The 15482-nt window shown below is 45.5% G+C and overlaps 1 protein-coding gene across 1 annotated transcript in view; it reads right to left on the bottom strand.

Moving 5' to 3' along the window:
• LOC147186733 (uncharacterized) overlaps nucleotides 1–15482 on the bottom strand; it is a 66894-nt gene that overhangs the window by 23146 nt on the left and 28266 nt on the right. Inside the window, exons 4-12 of the mRNA XM_086102094.1 lie at nucleotides 11784–11951; nucleotides 10281–10439; nucleotides 6476–6637; nucleotides 5268–5498; nucleotides 4955–5185; nucleotides 2581–2682; nucleotides 2309–2385; nucleotides 1863–2007; nucleotides 525–624 (exon numbers count right to left, since the gene is read on the bottom strand). Coding sequence (XP_085958220.1) covers nucleotides 525–624; nucleotides 1863–2007; nucleotides 2309–2385; nucleotides 2581–2682; nucleotides 4955–5185; nucleotides 5268–5498; nucleotides 6476–6637; nucleotides 10281–10439; nucleotides 11784–11951 — 1375 coding nt within the window. The remainder of the gene's footprint in view (nucleotides 1–524; nucleotides 625–1862; nucleotides 2008–2308; nucleotides 2386–2580; nucleotides 2683–4954; nucleotides 5186–5267; nucleotides 5499–6475; nucleotides 6638–10280; nucleotides 10440–11783; nucleotides 11952–15482) is intronic.

Raw genomic sequence — 15482 nt, 5'->3', positions numbered from 1 at the left:
ATAATGTTTGTCAAAATATTCAAATGGCTCCATGGTCTTGTCCCACTGCACCCGCCCAACCTGCTGCAGCCCAGCCCAACACCCCCGTACGCTCCCTGAGTTTGACTGATCAGTGATTGCTGGCTGTTCTGATGGCAAAGAGAAAACCCCAAGGGGACTGCACCTTTTCAGTTGCTGCCCCAAAATTGTGGAACGAGCTTCCACTGCAACCGCAGACTCGCCGCTTCACTTCCTGTTTAAAATGCTTATTGACGTCTTATATTTTTTCATTGTTGCAACTGTTATTTTTGTTGTTCTTAACAGTTAATTCCACTGCCGTGTGCAGCACTTTGGTTAACTGTATTGTTTTAAAAGTGCCCTACAAATCAAAGTCGGATTGGAGTGATCTTGTCCAACAGCAAAGGCACACTGAGAAGCATTGTGTTGAGGGTACAGTAGTCCTACATCCACTGCTGAATAGCAAAACATGTGTACACACACACCCGATGGAAAAACATCATAGAGTGGCATTGTGACACTGCTACCTGTTGTCCGATGTTTGCGGCGCAGCGCCTCAAGCTCTTGACTCAGCTGTCTGACTTCAGTGCTCAGACTCGGCTTCGCTCTGTGAGGGCCCTTCAGCTTCTGGGAAGAGACAGTCATATTTCCCTGAGTTTAATGCATTCATTGAAAAGTTTGAATACGTTCATATTTTATCATAAATAAGTTCGATGTTCTGGTCTATTGCATAGTGGAAACTGTTCCGAGTGCAAAGAGTTTTTTTGTGTGTTTTTTTTTTTTTTTAGAGTGACACCTCATTGTTTTGTGGTCCGTTTCACCTTTCACTAATGTAAGCGCAACGGTTGTTTATCGTAGATCTTTGACATATTTCGATAGGATGGCAAAGTTGCACTCAAAGAGCATTTTAATCTCAGACATACAAGTAATTCTCCCCCATTAAGGGAGACTAAGGCACATTTTTATTGACAGATTTATTTTTCTTTTGGAGGAGGGGTGGGGGGCTGATTTGTTTTTTTTCCTGGAGTCCAAGAATGGACGGAAAATTAGATTTCCTGTAATATTCCGACTAAACCTTTCCTATTTAAAAACTGTGTACGTTCATGCTCATGATAAGACGACGGGTGATTTCCTGCACAGATATTCCTGGACACTTGAAAGCGTCTTCCTTTTACTCACTCTTGATAGCGATCAGGTTCTCGAGTGCGGCACTTGTTCAGTTGAACCGTCTACTTTGGATGGATTCATCTAAGATGCCGTCGTATGATTTTTCAAACTGAATCACTTTTTTTGTGTTCTTCATACACAGCAGGTGTATATTTTTGACTTTCCATCGATCTGATCGAGTGCATTGAAATCGATTGATATTTGGCATTTCCTGCAAAATAGCTGATCGACTGTAATGTCATAATTGGCGCGATCTGACAATGGCGTCATTGATCGGATTCGCAAAATAAGCCGTAACCGCAAACACAACTGCCGCGCGGTTTGAGTAAACGCGGACATCGAGCTTGTAATTGAAGTCAATTTCATCGGCTTCGACACTGTTTGGCGCTTTAATTAATAGCGAGACAATTTGTTTCTGGCAGGCAAGTATGGGACACTTACATGATTGCTGAGTTGAGTGTGTACAGTGGGTGCGTCGAAGTGTTTTATTCATGTTTCCCTCACTGCCTCACTGCTGTATTTAAAAGAAACATTTTCGTTTCAAATGTGGATTTCCGAAAGAAAATGCAAAACTTGAGCATAGTTTGCTAGCTAGAATAGTGTGGACCAAAATGTCAAATTTCACATCAGAATCGGCAGTAAACAGTCCCAAAAAGAAGCACTTTTTGATACGATTGGGTTTCCATCAGCAGAAATACCTTTGGGCTGTCAGCAAGCTCACGCTCCAAGTGTGCAAGTTCCTGTTTCAGCCGCGTCACTTCCTGTTCCCATTGTCCACGCCGGCTTAGGTGTGCACGGCAGCACGTGACAAGACTTTGCTTCGGACTGCCCTGCTCTTGGTTTCTGAGGAAAGCAGGGCAAACGCACCGTGAGCCTCAAATGGCTCTCCAAGTCCCATACCCAATTGAAAGATGAAACCATGGAACGGCCTCGCAGAATGAAAAGCTTTGACGAGATGATGTGAAGTTTAGCATGTTTCATCAAGTCCTACGTGATGCCATTTGGTCTAGAAGCGGAAGCAGCAAAGGGGTGGGGGTGGGATGTAGGGGCCAAGCAGCAGAGGGCGAATGGGAAGGGCATGAGAAGAAGGACAAGGACAGAACTGGGGATCAGCCAAGAGTTTTCATAGAGATGCCATTATTACTGTCTCTCCAGCTCTGATTTCATCTGTAGAATAACCTTTTCACACTCCACAAGTCGCTCCGCCTGCTCGCTGCAGCGCTAAAACCCACACACGCGCGCACACAGACCACACACACACACGCATACAAAAGGTGAGCGCGTCACTATATTTGTCACTGTCAAGCTCGGCCGCAACCTACAGGGGGATGTGCACATGCGTCCATTTTGGAATCTCACAAAACCACGGACTCTGTATTATTTCACGCAGATGATAAGGGCAATCGGCGGCCTCACCCCCTGCAGCTTCTGCTCGTTCCCTTGCAGGCTCAGGTAGTCCTCGTTGGCGTGAGAGTGACTCTGCCGATAGAGTCGCAGGTCACACTCCAACACGACTCTCTACATGCAGAGGAGAGCAGAGATAAAGACGGGAGGAAAAGTCGTTCCCAACATGTGTCAAAGAGTTGCTTATCGCTGCACTTAGAAGTGGTCTTTCGTTACCCTTGCAAATGTCTTTGGTTGCATCGCTCTTCAGTTGGAGCAGAAATGGAAGATTCACAAAGGGAAACATTTTCAATCATGTGTCTGTTTTTTTATCGGGATTAAGCATACCCTGTGTAGCCGGGAAATAAAAATCCGCTGAATTAACTTGGTTTGAACAAGATCGGTTCCACGTGAGACATCTTTCCCACTCCCCCATTACTTTTAATATGCTATGATGTCTATTTTATATTTACATTTATTTATGTAGGGCGGCCCGGTAGTCCAGTGGTTAGCACGTCGGCTTCACAGTGCAGAGGTACCGGGTTCGATTCCAGCTCCGGCCTCCCTGTGTGGAGTTTGCATGTTCTCCCCGGGCCTGCGTGGGTTTTCTCCGGGTGCTCCGGTTTCCTCCCACATTCCAAAAACATGCATGTCAGGCTGATTGGACACTCTAAATTGTCCCTAGGTGTGAGTGTGGGCGTGGATGGTTGTTCGTCTCTGTGTGCCCTGCGATTGGCTGGCAACTGATTCAGGGTGTCCCCCGCCTACTGCCCGGAGATGGCTGGGATAGGCTCCAGCACCCCCCGCGACCCTAGTGAGGATCAAGCGGTTCGGAAAATGGATGGATGGATGGATGGATTTATTTATGTACTTTTGTCTTCTTCTTTCTCCCCTTCATAATTCTGCTGCTGTAAATTGGTAATTTCTCCCATTGAAAGACAAATAAGGGTTTTCCAATCTTCTCTTTGCTTTATGATTATCATGAGGCAAAAGCATCTGCGCATGAACAACTGCATAAGTGGCTCGTGCCTGATAACAAACAACTTTTCAAAGATGTCTTCTTGGGTTTGGATTCTGTAAATATGGGTCTACAAAATAACCTAAACAGCAGGTGATATTCTAATTGCGGGCTTTCTTTTCATCAAAATATACATTTTCTTATACCACTTCAGAGGAATCTTTTGAAATTCAGATTTTTTTGTTGTTGTTGTTGAACTGTAGTTCGCTTTTCACATCTATTTTGGGCCCTGACAAAAGGGCATGCTGCGTCAACCACAGTGGAGAGAATAGAAGTAGAGACGTCCAGAAGAGCTCCGAACCTCTTGGTAGGCGCCTCACAATCAAAGTCATTAGCCGGCGTAATAAAGGCACTGAGATAGCGTCATTCTTCAGCGGCCTAACTCTTTTATAACCAACAGATTAAAGTTGATTGGATTAAAATGACATTCTTCCCGTATGACCTTGGCAGCAGCAGTTAAGTTCATCCAAATTAAATTTCTCCGTAATAAAGATGATTCATCTGTTGCCTGACGTCGTTATATTAAAAAAAAAAAAAAAGGGAAAAAGAGTGGGTTAAAGATGATGTGGCACGTGCCAGCGCTCGCACGCTGTGCAGGTGGTGCATCATGTTTGAAGCATGGGAGACAAATACGGGACACTGACAGTACATTTTCACACAAATGTAGAGTAAATGAGGCAGCACGGCACGGTGGACAACTGGTCAGCACGTCGCACTCACAGTGCAGAGGTGCAGCGTTCGAGTGCATGCTAACCAGTTGTACGCTGTGCCGCCCTTCACAAAATGGGATGACTGACCTAAATTAAAGGGGATGGGGGTACATCAGGGGTGGGCAAACTTTTTGGCTCGGGGGTCGCATTGACTTTTAAAATTTGACAGAAGGGCCAGGTCAGCACGAGCTATGGTACAATAAAAAAAAAAAACTGCATTTGTTGACAGTCCATATCAAACATCAACAGAACAAAAGCATGAACGTACTGTATTAATATACTTTTTTAAAATGACGACAGTGGTGTTGATGACCTATTTTAGCCTGTGCATTTCTGCAGATGGGTTGTGATCAGACCAGTAGAAGTAGAGCGATACAGAGGTCCTAGGTGGTCGAAAAGATCCCGCCCCCCCCCTCCCTGTGTTCTGCAACTTCAAGTCAATGCACCACCTGGCGGTGAAATGCCTGTCATTACAAGTCCAATTGAAATGAATGCAATCATTCACATCGAACCTTAATTGTAGACCGACCTTCGGCGGGCCGGATTAAAAAGACCAACGGGCCGGATTCGGCCCGCGGGCTGTAGTTTGCCCACCTCTGGGGTACATACTCAAACCGCCGACTAAAACATAATCAATAAATGACTTGTATGAAGCTACGCGAGGCTGGCATGACCTCACCTGCCGCTTGAGTGCGTCGACTTGCCCTTGCAGGCTGCGCACAAGGCGTCTCAAGTGAGCCACCGTTTGCTGGCTCGCGGTGAGCAGATTTTGAGCCATCTGGAGCTCGTCCGTCAATTGGTGGAGGGCCTCTTGCGAGCTCTCCCATTGGCCCACCTTGTCCTGGTGACGCCTCTTCAGCTCCGACAGTTCTCCGGCCACGACACGGGTCGCTTGTTGGGACTCGCTGAGCTGCCAATTAGAAGGCGCGAGTCGTTTGGTGAAAAACAAAAGGCACGACTGGAACGACGCAAACCAATCAGGCATCTCCCACCTGTCGCTGGGAATATTGAAGCTCCTCAGCCAAATGTTTCACCTGCCCTTGCACTCGGTGAACCTTCTCCATTGCGGCGGCGTATTTGTGTTTGAAAATCGCAGCCGTTTCTTTCTGCTCCTCCGCTTGCAAGCAGGCTCCTTTTAATTCCTCTCGGGCTTCTTTCAGCCGCCAACGGAGGGGATCCAGATCCACCTGCCGCTCTTCTAACTCCTTCTCTGGTGTCGCTAACTGAAAGCAAATGGATACATGCATGCAGATGAGAACACACCTTGGTTCGGTAATGACGTGGGAAGGCGAAATGTTGATCGAGTGGACGAGTGGGCTCAAGGGATCATACAGAGTCGCTGAAAATGCAATTAGGACATGACCCAAAGTGCCACTCTAAAGTCACCCCTGTCATCATGACAGAAGAGAACCCAGGAGGTGAAAGCGGGCTTAATCCTGGTGGAGCGCCGGGAATCCCGCCGCAGCTCACCTCTCGAGGGGAGAGGTTGAGAAAGTTAAACCGGCTCGAGAACACTCATCTTGAGTTCATCCATGTTAATCCCGCTGTAATCTGGATGAGAACCTGCCGGTTTACAGCTAATGACAGCCAACTAGTTAAGATTGCAGAGGACCGTCGCGGCTTGGTTTAACCGTGGATTTGCTCGGTCCCACTTCAAATCAAGCCTGGGCGCATCCGAGCAGAAAACCTGCACGCGTGACGGAAGGGAGGAAGGAAGACAAAGTGCACCCCTAACTTTAAAAAAAATTACATAAAAATCAGGAAACTTTTGAGTGTGCGGCTTTTGGATTTATTTAGTCGGCTCAAGGTGCACAGTGAGAGTGTGATTCAGAGCACATACGATATCATGCGCGGTGTTACCATATGCTTCTAAAATTGTGTCTCTCCACTTCTTGTAACAGGTGACTGAAGTATCTCTCGCCGTTGCTGGATGAAAGACCTTTTCGCGGGGGCTTAATGGGAAAACCCACGGCTGTCCTGTGACCATAATCAGAAAGCCGGTGCTTTCGGGAAACAAACTGTGACCTTCGCAGCCCGACGTTCATGGGGGGAAAAAAAGAATCACGGCAAAAAGTACTTTGTGCTTTTTTGTCAAATTTTTGGTCAAAAGTCAATCACCATTTGGATGCCATTTTATCAAATGCATTTGGCCACATATAGAAAGAGAATATGTCCACACAGAGAGAAGTGAGACGTGCACCTCTGAGTGGCAAGCACGTCGTTCTTCTCGGCACATGGCAGAGTTGGCCTCCGGTGTGTCTTTGGCGTCAATAAGGCGAACATGCTGGCCGTTGGCGCCCTCCATCTTGGCTCTCGGATCGTTCTCCTCCGGCTCCTTAAAAAGCATCGCCAAAGCCTTCGCCTGGATCAGCAAGAAGTAAAACAAACAAACTGATAAATCACGACACTGGAAAACGTTCTTGTTGAAATGACTCCATTTTATTTTGCCAAGTGGTTGCACAAAATAAAATCATCTGGATCCAGATACAGGACATACTTTTGAGCAGACTACATATCAGTTCAAAAAAACATCTGGATCCAGATGGTTTTATTTTGTGCAAACTCTTGAAGAACTAAAATGGAGTGAATACAACACACCATTTTTGTCAGTGTACATAAAAAATCTATACACAAATAAACAAATAAAAACTCATTTGCAATTCACTCGGCACGTGTCCACCATCTAAAACCATTTTGTGAAAACAACAACAAAATGATGAAGTTAGAGAGGCTCATAAAATAAAATGATGCATATATTGAATCAGCAGACAGTACGGACTTGCCAAATAAAGTGTCAACCGAATGTCTTTATCTTTCCATTTGATTTATCGCAAGAAGAAGATAAAACCTGGTCGGTCGGCCTTGACCCTTTCCTAATACGTAGTCAGTGAGCCTTTTTCTTAGTATCACCCAGTTCCCTAACAAGCGTAAATCTTTACCGCCTTTTCTTTATTGAAACTGGAAAGGGAGGAAAAGAAAAAAAAAATCCTAATTTCCTCGGGTTCCACATCGTCAAAGTAAAGGGGAACACAGCTGTGTGCACAATCTGAGATCAAATATTCATGCTATTGAACTTGTCTTTTCACATCAGCGCAGTGGTGTGCAGAAGACAATCTATGCAGTGAAAACCGGTGTTGACGCTTCTCTCGAAACGCGGCGTTGCTGACAACTGCTTTCTTTATGTCCGTTTCCTTGGTGAGCTCCCCGATTACCCACTTTGACTGAAGGACACCGCCCGTGTGTCCAGTAAGTGTGCGTCGGTGCACGGTTGCGTCCCCTTGACTTTGCTGGGAAACATAATCCATTTTTTATTTCATCTAACTGAGTTTACTAGTCTTCATGTTATCAAGATTGGTTTAAAGGTTTCTTTCTTTCCCCCAGATAATGACTTTTTTTTTTTTTTGGAAAGAGAAAAACTCCTACCCGGCTGACAGTTTCGGCTGTCGCTTCAGCCTTCATCTGAGCTGTCACTACTTCCTGGTGAGGTGGCTTAAAAACAGCCGACCGGGTGGGGAAACCTTGAAAAGAAGGCTCCCCGACCCAGTCACGGCTGCGCTCCAACGCCCCGCCGCCGCTGAGCAATGTGTCCCAGGTGTGTGGGAGCATATGAGTCCCTTCATCCCTGTTGATGGGGCCACCCCCCCCAAAAAAAAAAACTGTCTTGGGAGAGGGCGGGGGGGGGGGGGGTGGGGGTCCCCTAAAAGCCAATTTAGTAGTCGGCAAGATCAAAGTCATGTGTCCGGGGGCAATCAAATACCTGCAGCAATGCATTGCAAACATTTTTTTCATTCGTGTATTTTTAAAATGCATGCTTAATCCCACCTATTTTTCAAAAGATCTTCAAGCTCTGAGAAGAAAAAGGCTAAATTGAATAGATGCAGAAATGATAAAACAGCACACATCTAAAATGGACCTAAAACTAAATCCAAACAGAACAAAACAAGTCAGGTTTAGTCCGTGTGTACGTTTGACATTTTAAACGTTAAATGTAAACTTTCAAAACGATTCTTGGTGATAAATGGAGCCAACCGCTGCCTTCCATTTTCCATCTCCCGCTGGTTGGGAGTGATCCAGGGCTTGTTTTGACTAGAATTGAGGGCTCATTTGTAACTGTCCAAGGGAATTGATGGAGTCAACTTGGCTCTTTGACCTCTCACCTTGAGAAGTCAGCAACCAGGCTCTTTGCGATACACTAAACCACCATTATTGCAAGGGGGTGGGTTGGGGGGACAACATCCATTCAGCATCATATACATCATTTTAACCACAACTTACTTCCCGGAAACTGCAGTGGTTTGTAACATTCTGTACAATGGCAGCCCAATGAGCAAATGAAACGATGACCGGCGCATTTACAGTCCACGGTACGTGGCCTTAGAGCACCCTAACGGCAAATCTTGACAAATCTTCAATCCGAGCGTCATTTACCTTTGAGGAGCGCGTGTGCCAATTCCCGACGTGAGCGTGTGATAGGCAGAATGAATGTTGATAAACAGCGTAGAACGTCGTGTCAAAACAGACACCTTGTCAAAATGACACGCTAACTAGGTCAATCACAAAGTTTAAGGAGAAACTTTGGAGTAAGAGAGCTTGGCTTTATGCATATCTCTGCGTGTGCATGTCGACGCGCGTGATAAGCTCCTGAACGAATCGGCGGGAGGGGACCGCCGATATCGAAGGTATTTTTAAATCAATGAGCTCTTAAGTGTATCTCGGTCTCAGTGTGTTTGCACGTATACACGCGCACAACACTCAGCACAGACGGAATCCCTACTGACAGGCAATGACAAGATAAAGAGAAGGAAGTAGAAGAAAAAAAAATAAGGTGGGGTGGAGGACGACAGGAGGGGGTGTAATAATATTTGTACGGTTGGAGGTACGGGCGGTGACGGGGATGAAAGGGAAAAGTGTCAAGGCAAGAAAAGAAATGAGCAAAAAATAAAAATAAAAAATGGCATGAGAGCGAGAGGAAACGGTTGCAGCGATTCTGAGGAATATAATCATTGCGAGCAAGAGCGAGTCCAGCCTTGAAGACCCGAACAGAACTTCAACGGTGGCTCTTATGTCCCATCACCATGCTCATTCTGACGCCTTTTTGAGTGTTGATTGGAATTGTAGCTCTGCAAGCTTTTCAACATGAAGTGGAAAACCCGACAGTTTTGCCATCGTGACCACTGTCTGTACAAAAAAAAAGAAATGGAATGAAGAAGGCGTGTGACGTGGTATGGAGAGATCAGAGAAACAGCAGTTTTGTGCATTAAGCAGGTCCAGATGTGGAGGAGAAACAGGATGCCTGGACTGAAGGTAATGGTCCATCCTTTGGTTTAACAATCGAAACGTGAAGGGCACATCTTACTGTGCGTGCACACATGGGTACACTGTGTGTGTGTGTGTGTGTGTGGAGCGGGGGGTGGGTAAGAAACGTGACAACACACTAGCAGGTTAAAGAAAGTATCAAGAATTTACTCTTGTTCTTTTGCAAAAGGAGGACAGAATGAAAAGGTCCAAAAAGTGCCTCAGGATAAAAATTAGAAGGATAGAAAATTTTTATTTTGTCTTTTTTTTTTTTTTTTCTCAATAAGGCTCAAAATATCAGTACATCCCTTCGCCATGATGGAGCATCTTATTATCAACTCCACTTTGGAAATAGACAATGTGAGTCAGTATTCCGTTGGAAAATTAAATATTGAATGACACCTGTGCGACCTTCTCTTATCAGTCCCACTGTGACAAAAGACAGTTGATTACATTCAAGTGAATATTACATTTCAAGTGAATCCTGCAGAACTTGGACGCTTTTGTTTTTTTGTAATTTGCGGCCAAAGTCTTTTCACGGTGACATTATCAACTCCATTGAAGACCTCAAACCTTGTTAACAACTTCAAACCAGCATCAACATTACACGACCAAGAACGATAACGTCAACCCTTGTCTCGTTGAACCGTTGGGCTCAAAAGGTCGAGTTACACAAGCAAAGCATGTCACATTTAAATCCAAGTCATTACCTTCTTTTGAACGGCGCAGCTCACATTTGTGCGTTGCCGCCGCAGACACGCCACCTCTCTGCCGGCGTGTTCCGGAATCTGCCTCTCTGCCTCCGGGCCGGCACGGGCCCTATGCCGGGTTCCGCCAATGTCGCTCACCGCGCACTCGCTGGTCTGAAACTGAGGGCGGCCACAGATAAAGACACTCGGTTCAGCTGTGTGCTTTTGAAGCACTTCCAAAATGCTCCGAGTGCAGCCGGCAGCCAGCCGCAAAGAGGGTGATCCAAACAAGGAGAGGCGCACAATGAGCGACGGAACGGTTACGGCTACGGGAGGACCGAGATGAAAGTCTCATTCCGCCATGCTTGCCGCACGGCTGTCTGCTCCGTCTCCATAGCGGTGGAAAGGAAGATCATAAAGGCATTGTGTCAGGCCGGGGAAGCCGCCGGTTCCTGCTTTGACTGTGGACCGATAAAAGCGCAAGTCGACAAACCGTAAAGTCGTGAGACTAAAGTAGCGATCGCACTGCAGCTAAACCGTGTAAAATACACGACGTATTCCTGTTGCTGAAGTGGTCATCCTTCTCATTTATTAAATGTATGTTTTTCTTTTGGGATCAAATTTGTCATTTCAATGTGCGACATTTTCGTTTTGCAGACGAAATACATGTAAACGGCACCAAAAGTATTTCTGAGTAAAAGAATCCCGTTTCTTCTGTCTTCTTGTCGGGCACATCTCTGATGAGCCATTTTCCTTCGCACGCAGTGTTTATTGTATTTTGTTTGTGTATAGAAACCATGTTTAAAAAAATCTGTTGTTTTTTCATAGCTCATATTATTCATGTACTAGTGTCCAGTTTAGACTGACAATAAATTGCAAATGGCCCCTTAAGCTTGCATGCCATGTGCAAAGCTGCTATAAAAAAAATGGTAAAGGATGAGTGATCAACAGCATACAGTAAATGCTTATTCGAGTCTTAAAAATAATATACAGTGTATGTGAAGGGACCAGTGTAGGTAGAAGAAATAATTTTGGGTAAGGCAGAAGAATAAAAGGGGGGAGGTAAAATTGTAGAGGCCATTCCATTTATCATGTGTATGATGCTTTAATGTTGCCATTCATTACTTCTGGTTCTCTCTGGGATGAGGGCCACAGTGGACCAAAATAAAAAGGGAAGTAGGAGGCGAGACACACTGATTTTGCAAGGGGGGGGGGGGGGGAACAAACACAAAAGTAAGAAACAAATCTACTTCATACCTCAGTGACAGGAGCCTGATTTCTTATAGTACAACTAGCATAGCCTCTGTGGAGCGAAGATGGCGGCAAAAGGTTATTAAATATGGCGAGAGGAAGCAGGAGGGGGAGGAGGGGCTGGAGAAGGCACGATTAAGTGAAAAGGAAGTTAAAAAAAATAATAAAGAGAATTCCCAGATGCACCTGACTGGATTTCATTTAGATAATGTCATTTGAATCTGTTTCTTATTTCAGCGCAACGCACCTTCTCTTTTCGTTTCGGTGACCTACTTGGCTCTGCAGCGCGGCCAGGCTGTCTTCAAGATGCGCATTGTCTTCAAGCAGCCCTTGTGTGCGTTCCTCCTCCAGCGCCAACGTTCTCCTCAGCGAGTCCTGCGTGGCCCGTAAGGAAACGGTGGTTTCTTCCAGCTGCTTTACGTTTGCGTCGCTCTTTTTAAGCTAAAGCAAAGACAGAGAGCAATGTATGAAGGGCCCCTCAGGGAGATCATTCAGCATTGCCTCTCTCATACGTAACTAAAGGCTCTCTTACACGCTACTGAAATATTTTAGCACACTACTGAAACATGTTTATGCAGTAGTAGAATGCTGTCACACACTACTGAAAGGCTATCGTAAATACTACTGAAACATATTTCAAAACTGTACACGAAGGCCGTCCAATATCGATTGCCGTGTTTCATTATGACGTGTGAAATGATTTCCGTTGGTCTGTGAAAGCGTTCCCACTTGTGTGCGTACAAAAGCATCTCAGTTACGTGCGTAACAGGTTAAAATGGGGTTGGAAAAAAAATGGCTTGCTCTCTTCAACAATGCAATGTTAATGCCCCAACAAGCTTTTTCTTTTTCTTATTAAGTAACCGGGTTAAGCTTGCTCTTTAGCTTGCTCTCTTAAATGTTATTCACAAAGGCATCTGAGGCAATTTGAAAAGCAAGAAACTTTATCTGGCAAAGACTGTTCGAAAAACCAAACCCATCCCACCCTTGAATCCGAAAAGAAACAATAAAAACATCACCGAAGTGACATGGCGTGCACCGTCTGTCATGACGGAGGCATTATTGGCGGAAAGAGACAAACTATGGCGAGGAAGCAGACAGACGCTGAACTCCTCACCCCGTGCATGCGCACGTTCGGGCCTGTGGTTCAGAACCTCCTGCCAAATCCAAAGCCCCTATTCATTAGTTCTGTGTTCAATGGGCTCTGTGTTAGATTAGCGGGGAGCCACCGCAGACAGTCAAGACACACATGCAAACACATTTACATATGCACGACATGCACATTACACACACACACACACACACACACACACACACACACACACACACACACACACATACACACACACACTGCTACTTTTATGCTCATGGCCAAAACAAAGCGAAAGAACACATGGCAGCATCAAGACGCGGTACCTTTCAGTGACCGGCTTCCTCAGCATGTGCGTCATACGATTATTTGCTATCGGCTCTTGCGGTTCTGGTCTTGGCACTGTCCCAGCCCATCCACAGCTCCGTCAGAGCAATGTTCCTTCAGTACGGCGCTGTACATATACTGTACAGTCCATCATCATCCGACTTGCTGTAACATTGAGCTAATGGTCTTTTATGCAGTTAACTCATTTAGCGCGTGGCTAATGGCTGGTAACATTATTAGAAATGAGGCAGTAGATGATACAAAGCTGAATTAAACGGACTCGTCAGCATACTCCAACCAATTTAGTAGGGCGATTGGGGAATAAAATAAAATGGAAGTGGGACAGTAAAGTGTGAATTTCATTGCAATGTCATTTTAATCAAGTGCCTAAAAGTTGTCTATTGGGATCCAAATTTTTATTTTTGATGTATATTGCATGTATCTTATGGGCAGGATGTAATACGAGTGCATTCGAAATTGCAAACCCAAACCGATCATTTGGATGGCTGGAGCAAAAAATGATCAACTTCAACTGTTGAATGAGTGCCGCCGATGCTTCATCACAAAAAAGGCAAAAACAGCCAACGATAGCAATGTCAAAATAAATTAAAGTCTTCACAGCAGTGACTCTGCAAAACGCTTATATTATTTATACGTGGCAAAATCCTCGATAGGAAATGATTCAATGTTCCCATGTGGGCTGTGGAGATCTTAATTCTCCATCGGAGGAGTTGCGGACCTTCGTGGGAAGAATACCAGATTTGTGATTTGATTTTATATGAGTACTTAAGATTTGGAGGTTCCTATTAGCAAGAACCCCCCTTTGAGAGAGAAACCCCAATCTGATCAAGTCTCATTACTTTAGCAATCAAAATTGGCCCCCCGGGTCCGCCCCCCCCCTCGCCACCTACTCAACTCATGCAGTCTCCCACAACTATATTCACCCCTTCTCCCAGCTTGCTCCTTTTAGTCCCTTCTCCTTGATCATGTTTTTGTGCAAAGGAGGGAGCGGCTTGCGCAAATCCTTGATTGGCCGACGTCTATCTTCCATCTAGGATTACCCAAAGAAATGGAACATTTGAGGACAAAGAAATGAGAGTGGGGGTGGGAATGGGCTCGAGAGAGGCAAAGACACTTACGGGTGCAGAGTGAGAGAGAGGGTGGTTCATATAATTGAATTAAAAAGATGGAGCGGGGCCATTTCTAAGCAGGTGGGAGTGCGAAGTGAGAAGGAGAAGGTGAGATATTAACTTCTAATAAAAGACAGATTAGAAAGTGGAAGGGAGGGCTGCTCCGTCTACCTGCGAGTTCACGACGCACACGGACACTGGCCACCGCTCAAGGATCCGCATGTATGCGACGACGTACGGCATTTCTGAGGGTGTGTGTGACATTTGAGGACACGCGCACAACGGGCACAAAAACACAAAGAGTCTGGCTGAAGGGCCTTCTCAGCCCTCATTCCAGGATCACAGTCATCAGATAATGAAGACGCAGCCCTTTGAAGGGCGGCTGCTGTTCAGACAATTCATTAACTAATTTGGCTAACAAGCTCGTTTAATGACTTTTTTTTTTGGCAGCCGGTGTGAATACATTAACAGGGCTAATTCAATTAAGCGGGTGCCAGTTTCACAGCTGCGTCCTCCTCAAAGAGAGAACAATCAGACAGGTGTTTCGGGGCTACACGTTCCATTTGACTCCGATGCGTATCTTGGGAAATCCGCGTCATTTGACCCAAACCGTAATGATATGCAGATCAAGCGGCGGCGTTTTTGTTTGTGGAGAGCGAGTGCATCAGTGGGCCCCAACCGAGCACCTTGGAATACAAAGTACCACTCACTAGGCTTCACAAGGATAGAAGCAAAGCACTGTGAAACGATGACGTTGATTGCTTGAAACATTTCTACGAGTCATGGCTCCAAAAATATTTGATACGTTGTGTAAAATAGAAGCCATCTATCGATTTCAATTCCGTCTGCTCCGTTTCCTTCACGGCAACTGTGAAGTTTTTGTCTGAGTAAGGCACAGTACATTTGGGGTTGTTTTTTTGGACTCGTTTTCTTGTTCCATGTATTTTACTTTGTTTTCATTCAAATTGCATCGCCCCTCCATGTTTTTCGTAATGCTTGCCATGGATTAATCTTTGTTGTATTCTAAATAAACCCACACAGGTGCGCTCCTGAAAACAGATTTGTGGTATCGCTTCATCGCACATTTCATACGGCAGATCATGTTTGTTTCCACGTGTTTAAGCCTTAGTGAGAGCTGATGTTCGCAAAATGCGCGATGCCCGATTCGTCTTGTGCGTGCGTGCAAGTTTGCTTTGGTAATGGCAGCTGTTACGGGAGCAGGTCCCTAGCCTAAAGCACTGAGGTCAGTTAGCTAAACTCCCATGGAGATGATAGCGCTGATTAATTACCTCATATTTATCGCCCTCGCACCTGCCCCCCCTTGCCCATAAAGTTGGCCAACTACTCGTGCCATCCCTCGTGCGCCTTCAGCTACTGCTGCATATTAAATTGGCTCTTGTTTTTAATTTCTAGCTCGCCACGGTTCCA

The sequence above is a fragment of the Hippocampus guttulatus genome, chromosome 21 (assembly GCF_054856545.1).
Source record: "Hippocampus guttulatus isolate MCC_2025c chromosome 21, RoL_Hgut_1.0, whole genome shotgun sequence".
Lineage (NCBI taxonomy): Eukaryota > Metazoa > Chordata > Actinopteri > Syngnathiformes > Syngnathidae > Hippocampus > Hippocampus guttulatus.
The sequence above is the reverse complement of the archived record's forward strand: the minus strand, read 5'-3'. Positions and strand labels throughout refer to the sequence as shown.